The 16309-nt window shown below is 34.9% G+C and overlaps 2 protein-coding genes across 5 annotated transcripts; one reads left to right on the top strand and one right to left on the bottom strand.

Moving 5' to 3' along the window:
- Window positions 1–4121: 4121 nt before the first annotated feature.
- On the bottom strand, window positions 4122–5524 carry MAKR1 (membrane-associated kinase regulator). The gene has a single exon (XM_012214196.4). The coding sequence runs from the start codon at window positions 5419–5421 to the stop codon at window positions 4393–4395; it is 1029 nt and encodes a 342-aa protein (XP_012069586.1). The 5' UTR covers window positions 5422–5524; the 3' UTR covers window positions 4122–4392.
- A 2954-nt stretch (window positions 5525–8478) lies between these two features.
- Window positions 8479–15564, top strand: LOC105631959 (cyclin-T1-5). Of its 4 annotated transcripts, XM_012214199.4 has the most exons (8): window positions 8479–8583; window positions 8731–8824; window positions 9445–10015; window positions 10192–10273; window positions 10461–10595; window positions 11031–11206; window positions 14861–15006; window positions 15244–15564. In XM_012214199.4, exons 3-8 carry the CDS (start codon window positions 9450–9452, stop codon window positions 15273–15275), a joined length of 1137 nt encoding a protein of 378 aa, XP_012069589.1. In that variant the 5' UTR covers window positions 8479–8583; window positions 8731–8824; window positions 9445–9449; the 3' UTR covers window positions 15276–15564. The 4 variants fall into 4 exon arrangements, 3 of the variants coding, with proteins under 3 accessions (XP_012069589.1, XP_012069590.1, XP_012069591.1); XR_001046755.3 differs by lacking the exons at window positions 8479–8583; window positions 14861–15006; window positions 15244–15564 and adding exons at window positions 11469–11585; window positions 11683–12209 and having other exon boundaries at window positions 8591–8824; XM_012214200.3 differs by lacking the exons at window positions 8479–8583; window positions 14861–15006; window positions 15244–15564 and adding an exon at window positions 11683–12209 and having other exon boundaries at window positions 8590–8824.
- The last annotated feature ends 745 nt before the right edge of the window (window positions 15565–16309 follow it).

Here is a 16309-nt window from a genome sequence, read left to right as displayed (position 1 = left end):
ATTTTCAGAGGCAAACCTTTCAAAGATAGCATTTTCTTCTTAGTGAGAGTCTCCATTCCTTTCTCACTCAAATGCCCAAGTCGTTTGTGCCATAACTCAGCAGATGAATCTTCAACTGCATTCACTACTCCTGTGCAAACTTTAGCCTGAGTGTAGTAGAGGGTGTTGAACTTCCTTCCTCGACCGAACACCAAGTTACCTTTGGAAAGCTTCCACATTCTGTTAACAAACAGATTTGCATAACCCAATTCATCAAGACAATGAACTGAGATCAGATTGAAGTTTGCTGTAGGAGTGTATCTCACATCTTCCAACCAGAGATCATATCCAGCATTGGTTTTGATGCATACTGTTCCAATGCCGCAATTTTCCACATATGTGCCATTCAAAGTCTTGACATGGCCGTAATCTCCGAGGGTAAGTGATGAGAAATATTCCTTATTTGAAGAAATATGATAAGAACATGCAGAGTCAATAATCCATAAAGATTGTTGACTAGTGGAACACTCACTAAGACCAGCATGAGAAATCAGCGCACTACCATCACCAAGTGCGTCAGCATCAATAGCTACTGAAGCTACCTCCGTATCGTCTTTTTCTTCATCACTTTCTTTGGCTCGTTCCTTCTTCCACTTTCTACAATGCCTTTGGACGTGACCGGGCTTGCCACAATGATAGCAAGTGACTCCTTTTCTTGACTTGGATCTTCTCCGTGAATGGTCACGTTTGTCTGGATTTTGGGGGTATCTTGTTCTGCTTCTCCCCCTCCTTTCTGTAACTGTAACGAGTGCATCTGAGTTGCTACTCGTAGCATTCTCCTTCCGTCTGGTTTCTTCATTCAGAATGCTTTCCTTAACTGTGGTTAAGGTCAAATTCCCCTCCGACACATTACTGAGCGTAACAGTCAGTGTCTCCCAACTGTCCGGCAAGGAACTCAATAAGAATAGTGCCTGCACCTGGTCGTCAAACACTATCTTTGACGTCGTCAGTTGGTTTACTATTTCTTGAAATTTGCCCAAGTGTTCTGAAGCACTTTCGCCATCTCTGTACTTTAGATTTACAAGCTTTTTAATTAAAAAAGCTTTATTCTGGGCATTCTTCCGCTCGTACATGTCCTCCAACTTCTTCCAAATTGAATAGGCATCTTTCTCATGAGCGATATGATTTATGACGCTCATTTCAACAGACTGCCTGATGGTTGCGACTGCTTTTCTGTTAATCGACTTCCAATCGCTCTCATTTATTGAAGCTGGTCTGACTCCTTTCAACTCAATCGTTTCAAAGAGATCTTTGCAGCATAGAAGATCTTCCATTAATATCTTCCATACTGCATAGTTTGATGAGTTGAGTCTAACCATTGTGCCTGTTGTTCTGTCGTCCATTTTGACTTGTGCAGAATATTATCACCAATAAAAACCGTATACGTGAATAGTAGTATACGTGAATAGTGACCGTATGACTGAATAGTAACAGTATACGTAAACAGTACCTGTATGCGTAAATAGTAACTGTACACGTGAATAGTACTATACGTGAATAGTGCTGGGCTGACTTGAAACGGACTCAGCAACAGTAACGCCAATAGTACTGTTCACCATCAACTTTGAGTTACTATTTTACTATTCATCACTAAGTCGATTCTGCAACGTCTTTTCGAACGGACTGCACTAATGGACTCGGCGTAATTTTCTCGTCGTCGTGGTATATTTATTTTTAAAATATATCCACGGATCTGGTAAACCTTCGGCTCTGATACCACTTGTTAGGATATCGACTCTGATACCAGTTGTTGGGCATCAGCTCTGATACCACTTGTTAGGCCCCGGCAATAAAATTACGAGAATAATAACACAGCAGAAAAATAAATATGACACACAGATATTTACGTGGTTCACCCTTAACTGTTTAGGGCTACGTCCACGGGACAAAAACCGAATAATTCTTCCACTATTTAAAAATAGTAGGCGTACAAAGAGAGTAATATACAAATAGTGGCACTCACACGTGTTTCCCAAAAACACCCTAAATTATCTTCACTATTTTAACTACCCAAGTTTTAGAACCCAATTCTAAAACTTAAAACTCTCTCAATCTTACTCTGTGTCGCTCTGCGTGTTGGTGCATTGAAGCTCTAGCACCATCTCCTATTTATAGGAGATGTGGAAGCTTGATTAGAGGAGAGATGGATGCGTGATTAACGCATCCACCTACCAGCAGATCACCTACCAAAGACTTTCTCCAATTTTCTTCTTTCTTTTTTTTTTTTTTCTTTTCAACTACGTGTGGTTGATTACCTACCATTATTTATTTTCAACAAAGTGTGGGTCCCACTGAGTGGGCACCGCACAACAATTCTTGATATCAAGAATTGATGTTACGGGAAATTAATCTCCTCTTACCATCTTTATCTGCAAATATAGTGAAAAAGGGGGCGGGATGTTCTGCAATGTACTTAGACAAGATAGAACTTTGATCGTATATAATCAGAGTGGTTAATATATGTATCTACGTGTAAAGATCCGAGAGGTTAAAATTTTTGTTATTTATATGTGAACACATAGTTCCATTATTGTTATACATTATGGTTTATGTTCATGATTGTTATGAAATATAAATTTAGGCCAGTTGAGATTAGCTAAAAATAACAGATTACTAGAGATAGCTGTGATAGAGAAAATATTCATCGGGAGCACTTTCCTTTTATGAATCTAACCCAGTTTGAGCAGTATTAGATTTAATGAAATAGGTCCAACACCTACGGTATAATTAAAAAAAAATAGTGCATTGAGTTGATATGTTTATTTTTTTAATTTTAATATTATAATGGTTCTTGATTTTTAAGCACAGATGTAGCAAGCTATATATACATTAACCAATTTGAGATTGACAAGTAAGTATATATAAATATGTAATCATTCTAGATACTAACTATAAATGGACAAGCCCATGTACTAAGAATGAAATTTGTGATTTTGGTAATTCATAATTTTCTATTAATAAATTCAATTTTAAGAAATTTTTTTTCGAGTATTGAGGGAGGAGAATTCAAACCTGGATCTATTGACAAGTTGTATATATACTTACCACTAGGATATGCATTAGTGTGCAAGATTTTAAGGATTTGTTGGATGTTGGTAGTAATACTGTCATTAAGGAAAAGTAACATTTTATATATGTTAATTATAATCATATGTAACTAAAGATGATTATAGATGTCAATCAGATGGTGGTCTGATTGGTCTTTTTATTTATATGAGTAGTGAAAGGTCATGAGTTCGAGTCATTTCTACTACAGGGTTACCCCATATTGTGTAGTCTGTAGTGTTAATTCGGTTTATAAAAGTTTTTAATGAATTAAAAAAAAAAAAGATTATAGATAATTTGGCATGTTACAATTACAATATAAAAATAAAAACCTCAAGAATAACAAAACAAATAATTGATCTCAAAAAACTAATTTTCAGTCTTAAATTCAATTTAATAATGCCAAATAAATTACAAAATTCTAATGCACAAGCACTAAAAAGTTTGGTTTATTCTAGTGAAAACCAAGGCATTAATCAATTATTTTATTAAATGAATAAGATATATAATAATTATGTAGCTCATCAAAATCCAATTATTAATATTGGGAAAAAATTATAATGCTTGCAATTAGCAGGCAGTATATATAATACACACGTACTTGGGTTGTACCAACAGATTTGGATTCAAACACATATATACATTTTCACATTTAATTAATTTATTAGTTATATTTTCTATATCCAAATTTTAAAATTTTGGAAAATTTGAAAAAAATATATATATATGGCATAATAAATGCACCGTCTTATCCCTTATATCAGAGATTCCGGCCAGCCTGAATAAAGCTTCATTTACTCCTGTGCACATGGATGATTCCTGGCCCCACTTATTTAATTCTTCTTTCTTAAACGACAAAATCATATATACAGGCCTCTGAACCATATGCTATGGAAAATCCAAAATATGAAAGTTATTTTAAATTAAAATATCAATCTTTCTAAAATAATTTAATGCCCATTTTTCAAAATATCAAGCACAAAGAGCTAAACCCTATTCTCTTTCTTACAAAAACAAACTACAAAACGACAAATATATACTGTAGTAAAAATTAACAAGTTATTAATCCGTTATTACATATTATCGAGCTAGTAATTAAAAAGGTGTTACAGAATTAATTAATACTCCACATGCAGCTTTTACCTCCACGTTACAAGTTACAACCACAAGAGACATAAATAAAAGATTAAAAAAGACAAAACCAATATCTTACCCATGCATGTCTCTGAAAAGATTAATTAAAAGTAAATTAGCTTAATTTTCTTCAGTTAATTAAACTCAAAGATTCATTGATTAACAATTAATTAATTAGATTTCATTACTGATCATAGTCTTGTTTTGCATCATGGAGTTCTTGCAATGAGCGATTGCACCTTGAATGGCACTCTGCAACTCCTCCATTGATGAAGTATCTGCATAATATACTCCACCGCCAACCCTACTTGTTGTGCTTGAATCCATAAGCCCGCCTTTTCTAGAAAGCACGCCAGAGTGGCTTGGAGATGACCGCATCGAAGACGGGCAGCTCGACACGCAGCTTCTTCTTCTTGGATACCTCAAGTTTCCCGAGAAAGAGTGAGAAAATCCCCCATTGCTTTCTTTCGTTGTATTATTCCTGATAGAGACGTCAGATCTCTCCGATTTAATAGAGAAAGAGACACTACTGCTTAATGTTGCTGTTGATGACATTATTGGATTTACAACTCCCATTTTTTGCTGTTGTTTTTGTGAAAGTTTCTCGTACAATGGCTTCACTTTCTTGAAGTACTTTCTTATAACCTCTTTTGCCGTGTTACTCATTCTTTTCATTGAAGAACTCGATACCACGTCGTTTTCACGGTTCTTGGGTTCTTTCTTGAAAACGGAAGAAAATCTTGATAAAGAGAAGTATTTGTTGCTTTTCTTGATCTGAGAATTCAAGTGACTATAATTGTTATTAAGCCGCTTGAACTCGTCGTCTTCAGTGACCGAACTAGGTCTAGAAGAGTCACACTCACCAAGCAAGACGAGATCGTTACTGAACAGCGAGGACGTGGAGTCATTGGAACTGCCGGTGGAGTCGCGAGAGGCGATGGTGGTGGTGTCCGAAGAGGAAGAAGTGCTTGAAGAAGCTAAAAGAAGTGTGCGGACCATAGAAATACGAGGAGAGAGATGGAGAGGCAAAAGCTGCCCTTTGTAGAAAAGCTCGTCTGCTGGGCATAGAGCAGTGGAGGATTTGCGAGGAGATAAAGAAATGGTGAACTCAAAATCTGACGAAGAAGAGGAAGAGAAAGAATGAGAAGGTGATGAAGGTAAAGTTTGTGATGATCTCGAATCTTTCTCTCTTCTCCTCCCCATTTTTGCTGTTACATATTATCTACAGAGGGAGAGATAGAGATAGATGGTGGGTTTTGAGGAACAAAATTGAGTGAGAGATAAGATGGATGCTTCTTATAATGATTTGATGAGATATGAAATGTATAATGAGGGTTTTTGTTTTGGTTTGACCTCACTCTCTATGAAGGAGAGTGTAAAACAAGCGCCACCAGCACTTGTGGTCCATGTTTTTTTGAGGTCTACATTATTTAACTGGTTTTGTATAGAATTTCTGGATCTGGGTATCCAAATTAAGGAGAGGGAAGAGCTCACATGGGAACTTGTTTAGTCTCTTTCCATGTGTGTCCTTTTCATCCTTGACCCCTCTTCCTTTCTGTGTTTGCGTGATTACGTGCAGTGAAGAGTCACGTGCCCTAAACGTGAAAGGTGGGGTTGGATCTTGGATTGAGAAAATGATAACACCAACCTGAGCTAATATTCAGATAAACATTTTTAATATTGAGAATTTTAATCTTTAAGTTTTTGATCTTGCAAATCAATTAAGTTCATCAACTTTCGCTTATCTAATCACCTGAAAATGCAGTTTACTTTCTTTATCTAATTAATTAGTGAATTAACATTATATTTATCTTAATTATTTTGGACAACATCCTTAAAGTAGAATGCTGTAATTAGTATGATCACTGTAGCCAGTATTAGATGACTCATATTACAGTTGTAATAGTCCAACTTCAACACAATTTATATATATCTCCCTCTGTTGTTTCTTCTTTTAAAACCAGTTATAATTCCTGTTCTATATATATAGCTGGTCGGCTCTAATTAAAGCCTGTGGATTCGGTAATTGGTGGTGATCAATGATCAGTGGTTACGGATAAAATTTGAAGAATGGGTTCCATTATTATAACACAGTTATTTTGGGCTCTCCATACACTATATGTGTCATAAATGTGGATAGAGTTGGCAATGCATGAATTTAAAATGGGTCAACCTTAGTCTATTTTGGAAGAGTAATTATCAACAAAGTGGTTATTTTGGTTTTAACCATAGGTATATTCAACTTACTCACTTAGAATTAAATTCTGATTACTCTGAAATGATTCATTAAAGGGTAAAATATTTTCGGTGAGTATTTACTCTGTGCATGAAAATCAAACATTCGACTTCACTTAAAGTAGAAGAATATTGAACCACTCGTTCTCAACACTATAATCTCTTCAATTTTAGACCGTTCTCCAAACCTCTCTCGTCTTAGAAACAAAAAAATTCTAAACAAGTTTCGTAGAATCATGATAAAATCAAACGGGATTATTATTATTATTTTATATATATGTTGTTTGGATTATATGTTCTAATCACGTAGTTGAGTTGTTATTTAATGAAGGCAGCGATAATGAAGATCTAACAATCCACCGTCACGTGAGAGGGAAGCAAACGGTTGAAGGTTAATCCCATTTTCCAAAACACGGCCTACCATATTTTATAACGAAAATTTATTCTTTTAAGTTGTAATGGTACGGAATTTAATTAAAACATGGATTAGAGTTTTAAACGGGATTAGATTCTTAAAACCAATGGCACAACCAGTTACAAGGAAAGCTATTTCCACGACCTCTCTACAGTGTCTAATTCAAGATGATTAAGCATTTGATAATAATTTCATTTGTTTCAAAAAAAAAAAAAAAAAGCTATTCAAGGCGGTAAAAAAAAAAAAACAATGGTTAATGCGATAGGATTGGCCTTTTACATGCTTTTAGGGACCATTAAGTACATTTATCCAAGCAATTAAAAAAATTAACAATTAATTACCTTTCTTTTACATATATATATATAATAATCTTTGATATCGGATCTCTCTTTCATGATGCAACCTTGTGGGTGGTATTAAGAACAGCTAGTCTTATGATTTCTGCTAAAAACGCCAGACCAATTATTCAAATTCCGCAGGAACAAAACAACTAAGCAAAGATCATGCGCTAAACTTTAAAAGAAACATACTAGTTGTAGTATTTATATGCATATGGTGCATAGCTTTTTCTTCTTTGTTGGTGAAAAAAAATGTACCTTTATGTTTTTCATATGAAAATATGGAAAACATGTCAAGCAATATATACATATATATATATATATAAAAGAGATAAGAAAAACTTTCTTTGTTTGCTATATGATACCCATAATACTGCAAATCCATATATATTAGGTGTAAATAAGTGTTTTTCGGTGAAATAATGTATTATTTTTTAGATTTAATATATTGAATGCTTTACCTCATTCTCTTTAAGAGTAATAATTCAAATTTGATATCTGAAAAACGTAATTTTTGGAGAGTGCAACAAATTTTTATGCTTTAAACCTTGTCAATACCCTGAGTTTGAGGGCCCAACATAGATTGTAGGCCTAGGAGCCCAGCATGGCTTTTGGTTGGGCTCTGAGCACTATGGGCAAGTTTTCCAAAAAAGAAGTTCATAACGGTAAAAGTTTAAGTCCATTACATTAAGATCTAGAACAACGGCCCAGCGGCCCAGCCTCACCCCCCTTTTTGCCATCTGATAAGTTTATATGCGCACATAACATATTACGTTACATATTACATTAGGGCCCATTTAAGGGCAATTCAGCCCAATAGAAATAAGAAATCAATTTAAATTTATTTGAAGATAAAACTTATACATTAATAAAAATTGTTAAAAGACCATTTAAGAGCAGGCTAGAGCAACGAAAACTTGGCGGGAGAAGGAAATGTCTTTCTGACCATAATATTTGTGCTTCCTAGAAGTTTAAGAAAGGTTTAAAAAGTTTCTAACACGTTACTATCTAAGTTTCCTGGTGGATTGAGAAGGGAATCTTTTCCTTCTCTTTTGTGAATAAAAGAAAATCGTTTCCCTTCTCATGTATAGGAAGGGGAAAGATTTCACTTTACCACTGGCCCAACAGACTCTTGACATTAGTACATCCTGGACCAAGTCCAAACCGGAGTCAAATGGGCCCGTAGCCTGGCATGATACGCATACCGCGCACGTTAGCTAATAATTACTGTGGTCGTTGCAAATTAAATACGATTGCGGATTGGAATTTACCGAAGCAGCTAAAAATTTTTTAAAAAAAAAGGAGGAAAAGAAAAAGAAGAAAAACCTAACAACAGCTCACCGAACGAGAAACCACCGAATTTTTGGATAAGAAAGAGTAAAAAGAAATTTTTTTTTTTTTTTTAATATTCATCTTCTTTTTCTCACGTCTCTTTCTTTTGTAGCCATCTCTGTTTCTCTTCTTTTCTCCTCTCTTTACGCTTTCTTTTCTTTATTTGAAACCCTTGTAACAATCTCGCATCAGTTTCAGTTTGAAGAAAAAAAGGGGAAAATTCTCATTCGGAATTTTGATCTTTACCTCAATCACGGAGCTTAGATCTAAATTTCTAACTTATCAGGTAATTTTTGTTGTCTATAATATTTGGATTACATCTAGGGTTTTAATTCTCTAATCTAGTCGTTATGCCTTTGAATTATGGGTGCATGCTTTGTTTTGTCGATATGTTTTTGGAGGATCTGATATTTGTACTGAAATAGTATGGCTGTTGGATAATTTTTTTTTTTGGGATTTTTACGATTGGAGTTGATTAGATTCTTCTATGCTTATTGAGGAATTACGCTGATTTTTTTTTTCTTTCTGGATAGATGGTGAATATGAGTGATTGGTTTGGAATGTGAAGAAATGAAAAATCCATCTGTCTGAATTATTGGTGACCCAAACTTAAAGTTTGGGCTTTTCTTATTTAATTTGCCCGCTTTGCCGCTTCCTTGTAGGTCAACTGGCCAATATAGTTCCTAATTAATAATGTCGCAGTTTGTGTATCGAAAATGATAAAAATTTTATGAATTTTTTACAAGAAATAGACATCTTTGAGGTTTGGCTACCCTGGAGACTAGAAAACAGCTTCACAGCATTATGAGCTACTACTTTCATCTTCGTAGGACAAGTCTAATTTACATTTCATTCTATAACTTGTTGATACTTGATATTTTATTTGTTATATGGATAATGTTTCAGGAACTATGTCTTTTGCACGGAGTTACCATTCACAAGGTGGCACTCTCCATGATGATCGTTGGCACTCTCACAATAGAAACAACTACAATAACAGGAACCGAAGTATGAACACACAAAGGAACAATAACAATAACCATAATTGGAATTATAATCATTTCCATGACAAATTCAGAGACCATATTAACAACAACAACAACAACAACAACAATAACAACAATTACAACAACCCCTCTCATGGTGCTCCATCATTGAAAAGGAGAAAATTTAGTGCTGGTTCCTGGGGAGATGGTGGGAGGCATCTTGCACAGCCCATTACATATGAAAGTGCAGCTGCTCCTTCAACCTACAATAATTCTGTGCCTCCTATGCGGTCAAATGCTGAGACATCCACATCTACATGCTGCAAACGTGACCGCTCAAAATTGGAAGATGATGAACCAGTGTTTATGTCAAGAGATGAGATTGAGAGACACTCGCCATCAAGAAAAGATGGTATTGATGCACTGCGTGAAACACATTTGCGGTATTCTTATTGTGCATTCCTTCAGAACCTTGGATTACAGCTTGAGTTGTGAGTGCTTCATCTTGAGTGTCTTTGTTAATTATGTTGCTTTCTTTCTGAGTTAAAAGGATTCCTTCACTATTTTAACTACAGTTACTAAGGAAACAGCTGTTTAATTGCCTTAGGTTATTAATTTTATTTCCTAGAATTTATTTGATTCACTAATTATATGTTGATTCTTCCAGGCCACAAACCACTATAGGTACTGCCATGGTTTTGTGTCATCGGTTTTTTGTTCGAAGATCGCATGCTTGCTATGACAGATTTGTAAGTTTTCAAGTCCTTGTTTGTTCAAATATCAATAGTTCATTAGCTCTTCTTTCTTGCTTCTAATTTAATGTTTGGACTTTGCTAGTATTGTGGTTCGCGTGTTTGTTCAAGATGCATGTGTATCATATTTCATGTTCCTGGTTACAGCAATTGTGCTCATCATGAATGGTCTGCATTGTTGCAGTTAATTGCTACTGCTGCTCTTTTTCTTGCTTCAAAGTCTGAGGAGACACCACGCCCTTTGAACAATGTACTGAGAGCATCTTGTGAGATTTTCCACAAGCAAGACATGACTTTTTTATCATGCCTGCTTCCTGTTGTAAGTTTCCATCTTACAGGAGTTGTCATTTCTTGCCTTTGTGCGAGTGCATGTGTTTTTTCCTTGATAAAATTACTAGAGAAAGCACTAAAAAAAGCGTGCATGCCATTTTGAACTTTTTCATGAATGGAAACTCTGGGTTTTGGAATGTGGCAATTAAAGAATTGCCTATGACTTAAAAAAGGGGTTTCCTCTTGTTTTGCAAAAAATTTCAGATTGAGAACTATTGTTGCTCAAAAAAAAAAAAAAAAAAAAAAAAAAGGAAATACATATGAGTTGTGCAATTGCACTTGCAATAGTTGTTCAAACCATTTAAGACCCTTTCCCCCTTTTATCACGTATTATCATTGTTCAATTTTTGAGCTGTCTTCAAAAGATAAAGTAAAACTGCTAAGTTTCTAGTGGTGCTGACATGAGATGAATTGCATTATACAGGATTGGTTTGAACAGTACCGGGAGCGTGTGATTGAGGCTGAACAAATGATACTGACAACTCTAAATTTTGAACTTAACGTGCAGCATCCATATGCCCCTCTTACTTCTGTCCTTGACAAATTAGGGTTTTCCCATACTATTATGGTGAATCTGGCATTAAACTTGGTCAGTGAAGGGTAAGCTTATCATTTCATTGTTATATTACTTCATTCGATCTTAGATTTTTTACTGGTGCTTTACATTTGTAATCAGTTAGTTTTAGTGACAAAACTGAACTAATATGCTAAGGTTCTGATCGGAGCTTCTTTCTTCTGGAAGCAATTTGGTTTGGTTCTGTGTGAACATATTTATATGTGGATTTTCTGAAGAGTAATTCAGTTTAGATACTGTTTCGGGTTTAGGAAATGTTGTTACAGCTATTGTTATGTCTCAATGTAGATTTCACTGGTGAGTGTTCAATCTCAAGCTTTGAACACTTGTTGAGGTTCCGTGGTACTTGGTCCATGGAGGAGGATGTGCTGGGTTTCTTCTTGTACACTTTTGGTGTAAAACTGTGTAATAGTCGTGTCAATAATTTTCTTCTTTCGATCACCTACTCTAGCTGTAATTCTGGAATGGGATATTGATTCTTTTGGAATGCATATAATTGCAGGGTATACACAAGATTAACGTGCTTGTTAGCCGGCGGATTGATATGCTGTGCATGGAAAGTTTTTTTTAAACCTCTGAAGTTGAACTGCTGATATGTGTGGGTCACATAACTCTGGTTATATTCCCCATCAACCTGGTTATCTGCACAAAAGATAGCCTCAGAACCTCCAAAACCATTTTTGCAAAAATTTTTCCCCTTTTTCCGTAATTTTTTTTTTTTTTTGAATGATTCATCTGGCCTCTGTAGACAAACTTCTAGTTTGTGAGACATGGTTACATGTCCCACAGGTATCACTTCACACTGATTGGGGGAATTCCATTGTCTTGGCTTAGATCAAAGACTCTGTAGGATCTCTTTTGCTCCCCTCAATTATTTTTTAGCAGACATATCCGTAAAGGATCTGTGCCAGTTGTGTTTCTAACATGTGTGTATAATTGTAAGTTTTATTGTAATACAATTTCAGGTATGTTTGCAGTTGCAGCTGTACTTTCAAAATCTTTTATAGAACAATGCGATTTTTTAGTCAACTTTGTTTATCAACAGTAGTTTTATACCAAAGGAAATTTCAACCATTTATCAACAACTATTTCATTTGAGACATGATTGTCAACAGGTTGTGCAGCTGCATAGTATGTTTGGCATGGATCTGTTATTTGGGATGGTCCAGATGAAAAGTTGGTCAGTATATGGCTATATGGGGATTGGGGATACACGTCCATCTATTTATTTAAGGCCCTCATATGGATGGGTTCTTTAGTTGTTCCTGCTTATATATGGTACTTGTGTACCTAGATGACTTCCTGTGGTAGTTTCTACTTCTCAATTTTTTGTAGGGAACAATCATATGGTACCATGCCCATTCCATTTTGTGGACTTCCAGTACTGGATTTGAGGGCATAGGTGACCTATCTTTGGTTTAAACTTTAAAATTTTAGTTTCTACTTAATCTTAATTAATATCTATGCACATGTAAACATATCTATATATATATATATTAGTTCCTTATTTCTTAATCTTAATTAATATCTACATCCATATAAACATATATACTATATATTATATACATGAACAAATGTTCTCCTTTTCTCTGTTATTAATTTGGTTTCCTTTCTTTGCTTTTTGCCATCACTTATTTCACCAATTATGAAAGTATATCTGTTATATTATCAAAAGGGAACACCAATTGCACCTTCTGCTTAATTTTGTCCTCTTGATTAAAGTACCTGCATAAAACAGCATTTTTTTTAAACAAAGAATCTGCATGAAGGAAAAACCTTCATTGAGATACTAGGGAAAAATATATATATATATATATATATATATATATATATATATATAAGTGAACTTCTAAAAGAGCAAAGCATACAATCTACATTAATGACCTAATAATCATATTGTTGGAGGTAAGCATGTGATATTTTCATTTTCTTAAACTGTGGTGTCTCTTATATTATTTTTAATTGAGCTAACCCTAGCAGTTAAGACCATTATTTTATTTCTCCTTTGTTCTTTAAGATTCATTAAAGGGCAAATGGATTGGAATTTCATTGTGAGCTACACTACAGGGATAGCTTTCTTCTTTTAATAAATCTTACCAAATTGGTAAAAAACCGTTGATGGGAGACTTCGACCAAATAACTCTCACTTCTAAGGAATGATGAGACCAACTAGACCATACATAATTGGCATTTTCTTTCCTATTTCCTTTTTTTTTTTTTTTTTTTTTTGAATCCTCAGATTAAAGATTTTTAGTTAATTTTTTGATTTCTCCTAATTATGCGCTCTTTTTCTAACCTCTTTTATCTGTGTTACTTTGACAAATTTTCCTGGTTAGTGCTTGAGGATGGTGCAAGCCTACAAACAAGTATTTGAAGCTTATGTAGCATTTGTATTTTTTTTATATAGCAACTTGATATTAGCAATGTTATCTCCCCACATCTCTCCTTCACTTAAATTGTGTGTTTGGTTTCCCGGGTGGCACATTTACCAGAAACCTGCTTATTATTGTAGGATTTCATGTACCTTGTATGTGGACAATGTGAAGTACTAAACTTTTTCTGTCTATCCCTACCATCCTTCGTGATAGAAAAGGCCATGAAATAATAATAAAAAATATGGAGAAAACAAACATATTTGATTAATGGTCACATAATAACAAGATTAGTAGGTGATCTCTTTTTCTTTTTTTGCCAGTTGCATTATGTTGCTATTATATCATGGATGTTTCTTTTGTGTTAGTTCAGTTTCTCAACCTATTGCTTTCATAAGTTTATTGTGCCTTTGCTTTTTTTCATCTTGCAAGTTGTCTAAGAAATTGCTCTACAATTTATCCTACTTGAGATACAATCTTATTGCATGTGTATTCATTACCAGAATCACTTTATTCTTTTAGCTATGAGTTATAGCTTTGAAATAACACTGTATGACTTCATTCTCATATTTCAGCCGAAGCTTAGAACTCGCTTGTTATCATTGGTGGTTGGGTGTGTGTGTGTTATTCTAGCTTCAGGATGTGTATCAAATATACCTCATCTTTTTAGTCTTGTGAATATACATGTTACTTGTAGCTTTTTCTTGCACCTGCTAGAGGATTTGGGATGGTGGTATCCTATAATTGGGGTTTGATGGTTGCTTCATGAGCATTTATGCATGTGTTTTTGACGGGCCTTTCCACGATCAAGTTGTTGGGCGGAAGATGCAGATGACTGGTCTAAGCAGTTAATTGTTTGAAACGTCCACTTAGTTTCTGTTTGTTTCTTACTAGAATTGTGTATGTCTGTGGAGTTAAAAAGCCCCTGCAGCAGAATTGGGCCTGGGAGTAGATGTGTTTGTAGATGAGTGTAACTTGTTTGTTATAGTTTGCTACTCTATCAGCTATCCTGCACAGATTCTTGCAAACTATTCTTCCTGGGTTGCTGCATTTTTGGTTGGTAAGAGAAATGACTTGCTTTACTTTCTAACTTTGAATCTAATGCTTGGTTTTATTGTTGTATATTTATCTCTTTTACTCTTACCGCTGGTGTGACTTCTGTCAATGTCGGAATATATGTTAAGTTGAAGATATTGCCTGTTCATATTAATTTCGCCAATCTGGTTGGTTTCAGTATTATGCATCTATCATTTGCTTAACAATGGTGATTTTGGCACAGAACTTAAAAGTATTCTTTTTGTTTTGTAGGCTTCGGAGCTCACTGTGGCTTCAGTTTAAACCTCATCATATAGCTGCTGGTGCTGCCTACCTTGCTGCCAGGTTTCTGAATTTGGATCTGGCTTCCTACCAAAATATGTGGCAGGAGTTTCAAACAACACCAGCCATTATCCAAGGTATCTATGCATACTTTTCATTAACAGAATCAATCAATCGATCAGTCAGGATTGCTGAAACACCCTTCGTCTTTGAAAGACAAAAGTCATGTATTGGTTTAAAAAAATTGGACATCATTTGGCTTTTGCAGTTAATTTTTTGTTTCAGGTTTCTTTTAGGTTATGGAAATTATATATTAGGTTTGACCAATGATTATTTTTGCTAATTCCTCAATATTATGTGACTGCGTGATGCAGATGTGGCCCAGCAGTTGATGGAGCTCTTCTAATAAGACAATACTACTTTGGAGGCTTTCGGGTTGATGATACAGTCCATGTCTTGTTGGTAAATATTCAAATCAGGATATACGTGTTTTCATATTGTAGCAAAGATAATTGACGGTATTTTCTAATGTGAAAATGCTCGAGTGAGAGAGAGAAGATATTCTAGAATCTATCTGAGAAGTCTAAATTGGCTATTGAGAAATATATTGAGTGGCTAGTAAAAGTGCTGTCCGCACGGAATATGGCTGTGTATATTTTAATTTCATGGTGCTGTCCGTGGTTTGAATCTGTTTACTCGTAGATGTGGGTCGAAATATATGTATATATATATCTCTTCCTTTGCATGATGCGATGAGGATATAAGGAAGCTCATATGCCTTTGCATGGTTGGATACAGATTTAGGGAAGCCCTAGATCTTAAAATTCTTTTCCGTCTGAATTTAGAAAGAGGAAAGACATGCATGAACACAATCAGTCCCAAGTTGCACTTGGCGATGTCTGATCGATTCAGTCATAATCTTAGTGTGGCTATGCGCGAAAAATGCCAATATAAATCTCTCTAATCTTTGTAATAATTGGATTTCGGATATGTACACACACACGAAATGTCATTTGTTTTCCATTTTCTTATTTCGATTCCTCACCACTAGGGAAAAGGGTGTGGTGTTGTAAGGAAAACCCGATTCGAAGAGAAGAAGTGCTTCAGGCTGGTAAAGCTTTAATTTAATAGATAAGAAGCATGCTTCTATGGCTTGAATACTACTGATCTTCTAAAAAAGAGAATAATTGGTAATGTCTATATGTCAATGGTTATTTCTTTTTTCTTTTATCTTTTTTGGAGTGAAATCTTAGAATTTTACCCCATTTATTGATGGAACAAAATGTTTGGGACGAAAGGAAGGAAAGCTGCAAGAAACATGTTGGCATTTTCTGCATAAGCTTTGCGGATTCATGTTTTTTTTTTTTTTTTTCTTGTAAATGACATCAGGGATGAAGCGTTTCAATTGAAGTGTCTTTGGAAAATTGAAATATAGGTTGA

The sequence above is a fragment of the Jatropha curcas genome, chromosome 7, assembly GCF_041381405.1.
Source record: "Jatropha curcas cultivar XTBG-Jc1 chromosome 7, XTBG_Jcur_1.0, whole genome shotgun sequence".
NCBI classification, from domain to species: domain Eukaryota; kingdom Viridiplantae; phylum Streptophyta; class Magnoliopsida; order Malpighiales; family Euphorbiaceae; genus Jatropha; species Jatropha curcas.
The sequence above is the reverse complement of the archived record's forward strand: the minus strand, read 5'-3'. Positions and strand labels throughout refer to the sequence as shown.

Bases quoted from the DNA above. Each gene is read 5' to 3' on its own strand.
- LOC105631959 (XM_012214199.4), top strand. From the start codon at position 9,450: ATGTCTTTTGCACGGAGTTACCATTCACAAGGTGGCACTCTCCATGAT. The intron at 10,274-10,460 runs GTAAGTTTTCAA...GCATTGTTGCAG, and splicing joins ATGCTTGCTATGACAGATTT to TTAATTGCTACTGCTGCTCT. The intron at 10,596-11,030 runs GTAAGTTTCCAT...TGCATTATACAG, and splicing joins TATCATGCCTGCTTCCTGTT to GATTGGTTTGAACAGTACCG.
- MAKR1 (XM_012214196.4), bottom strand. From the start codon at position 5,421: ATGGGGAGGAGAAGAGAGAAAGATTCGAGATCATCACAAACTTTACCT.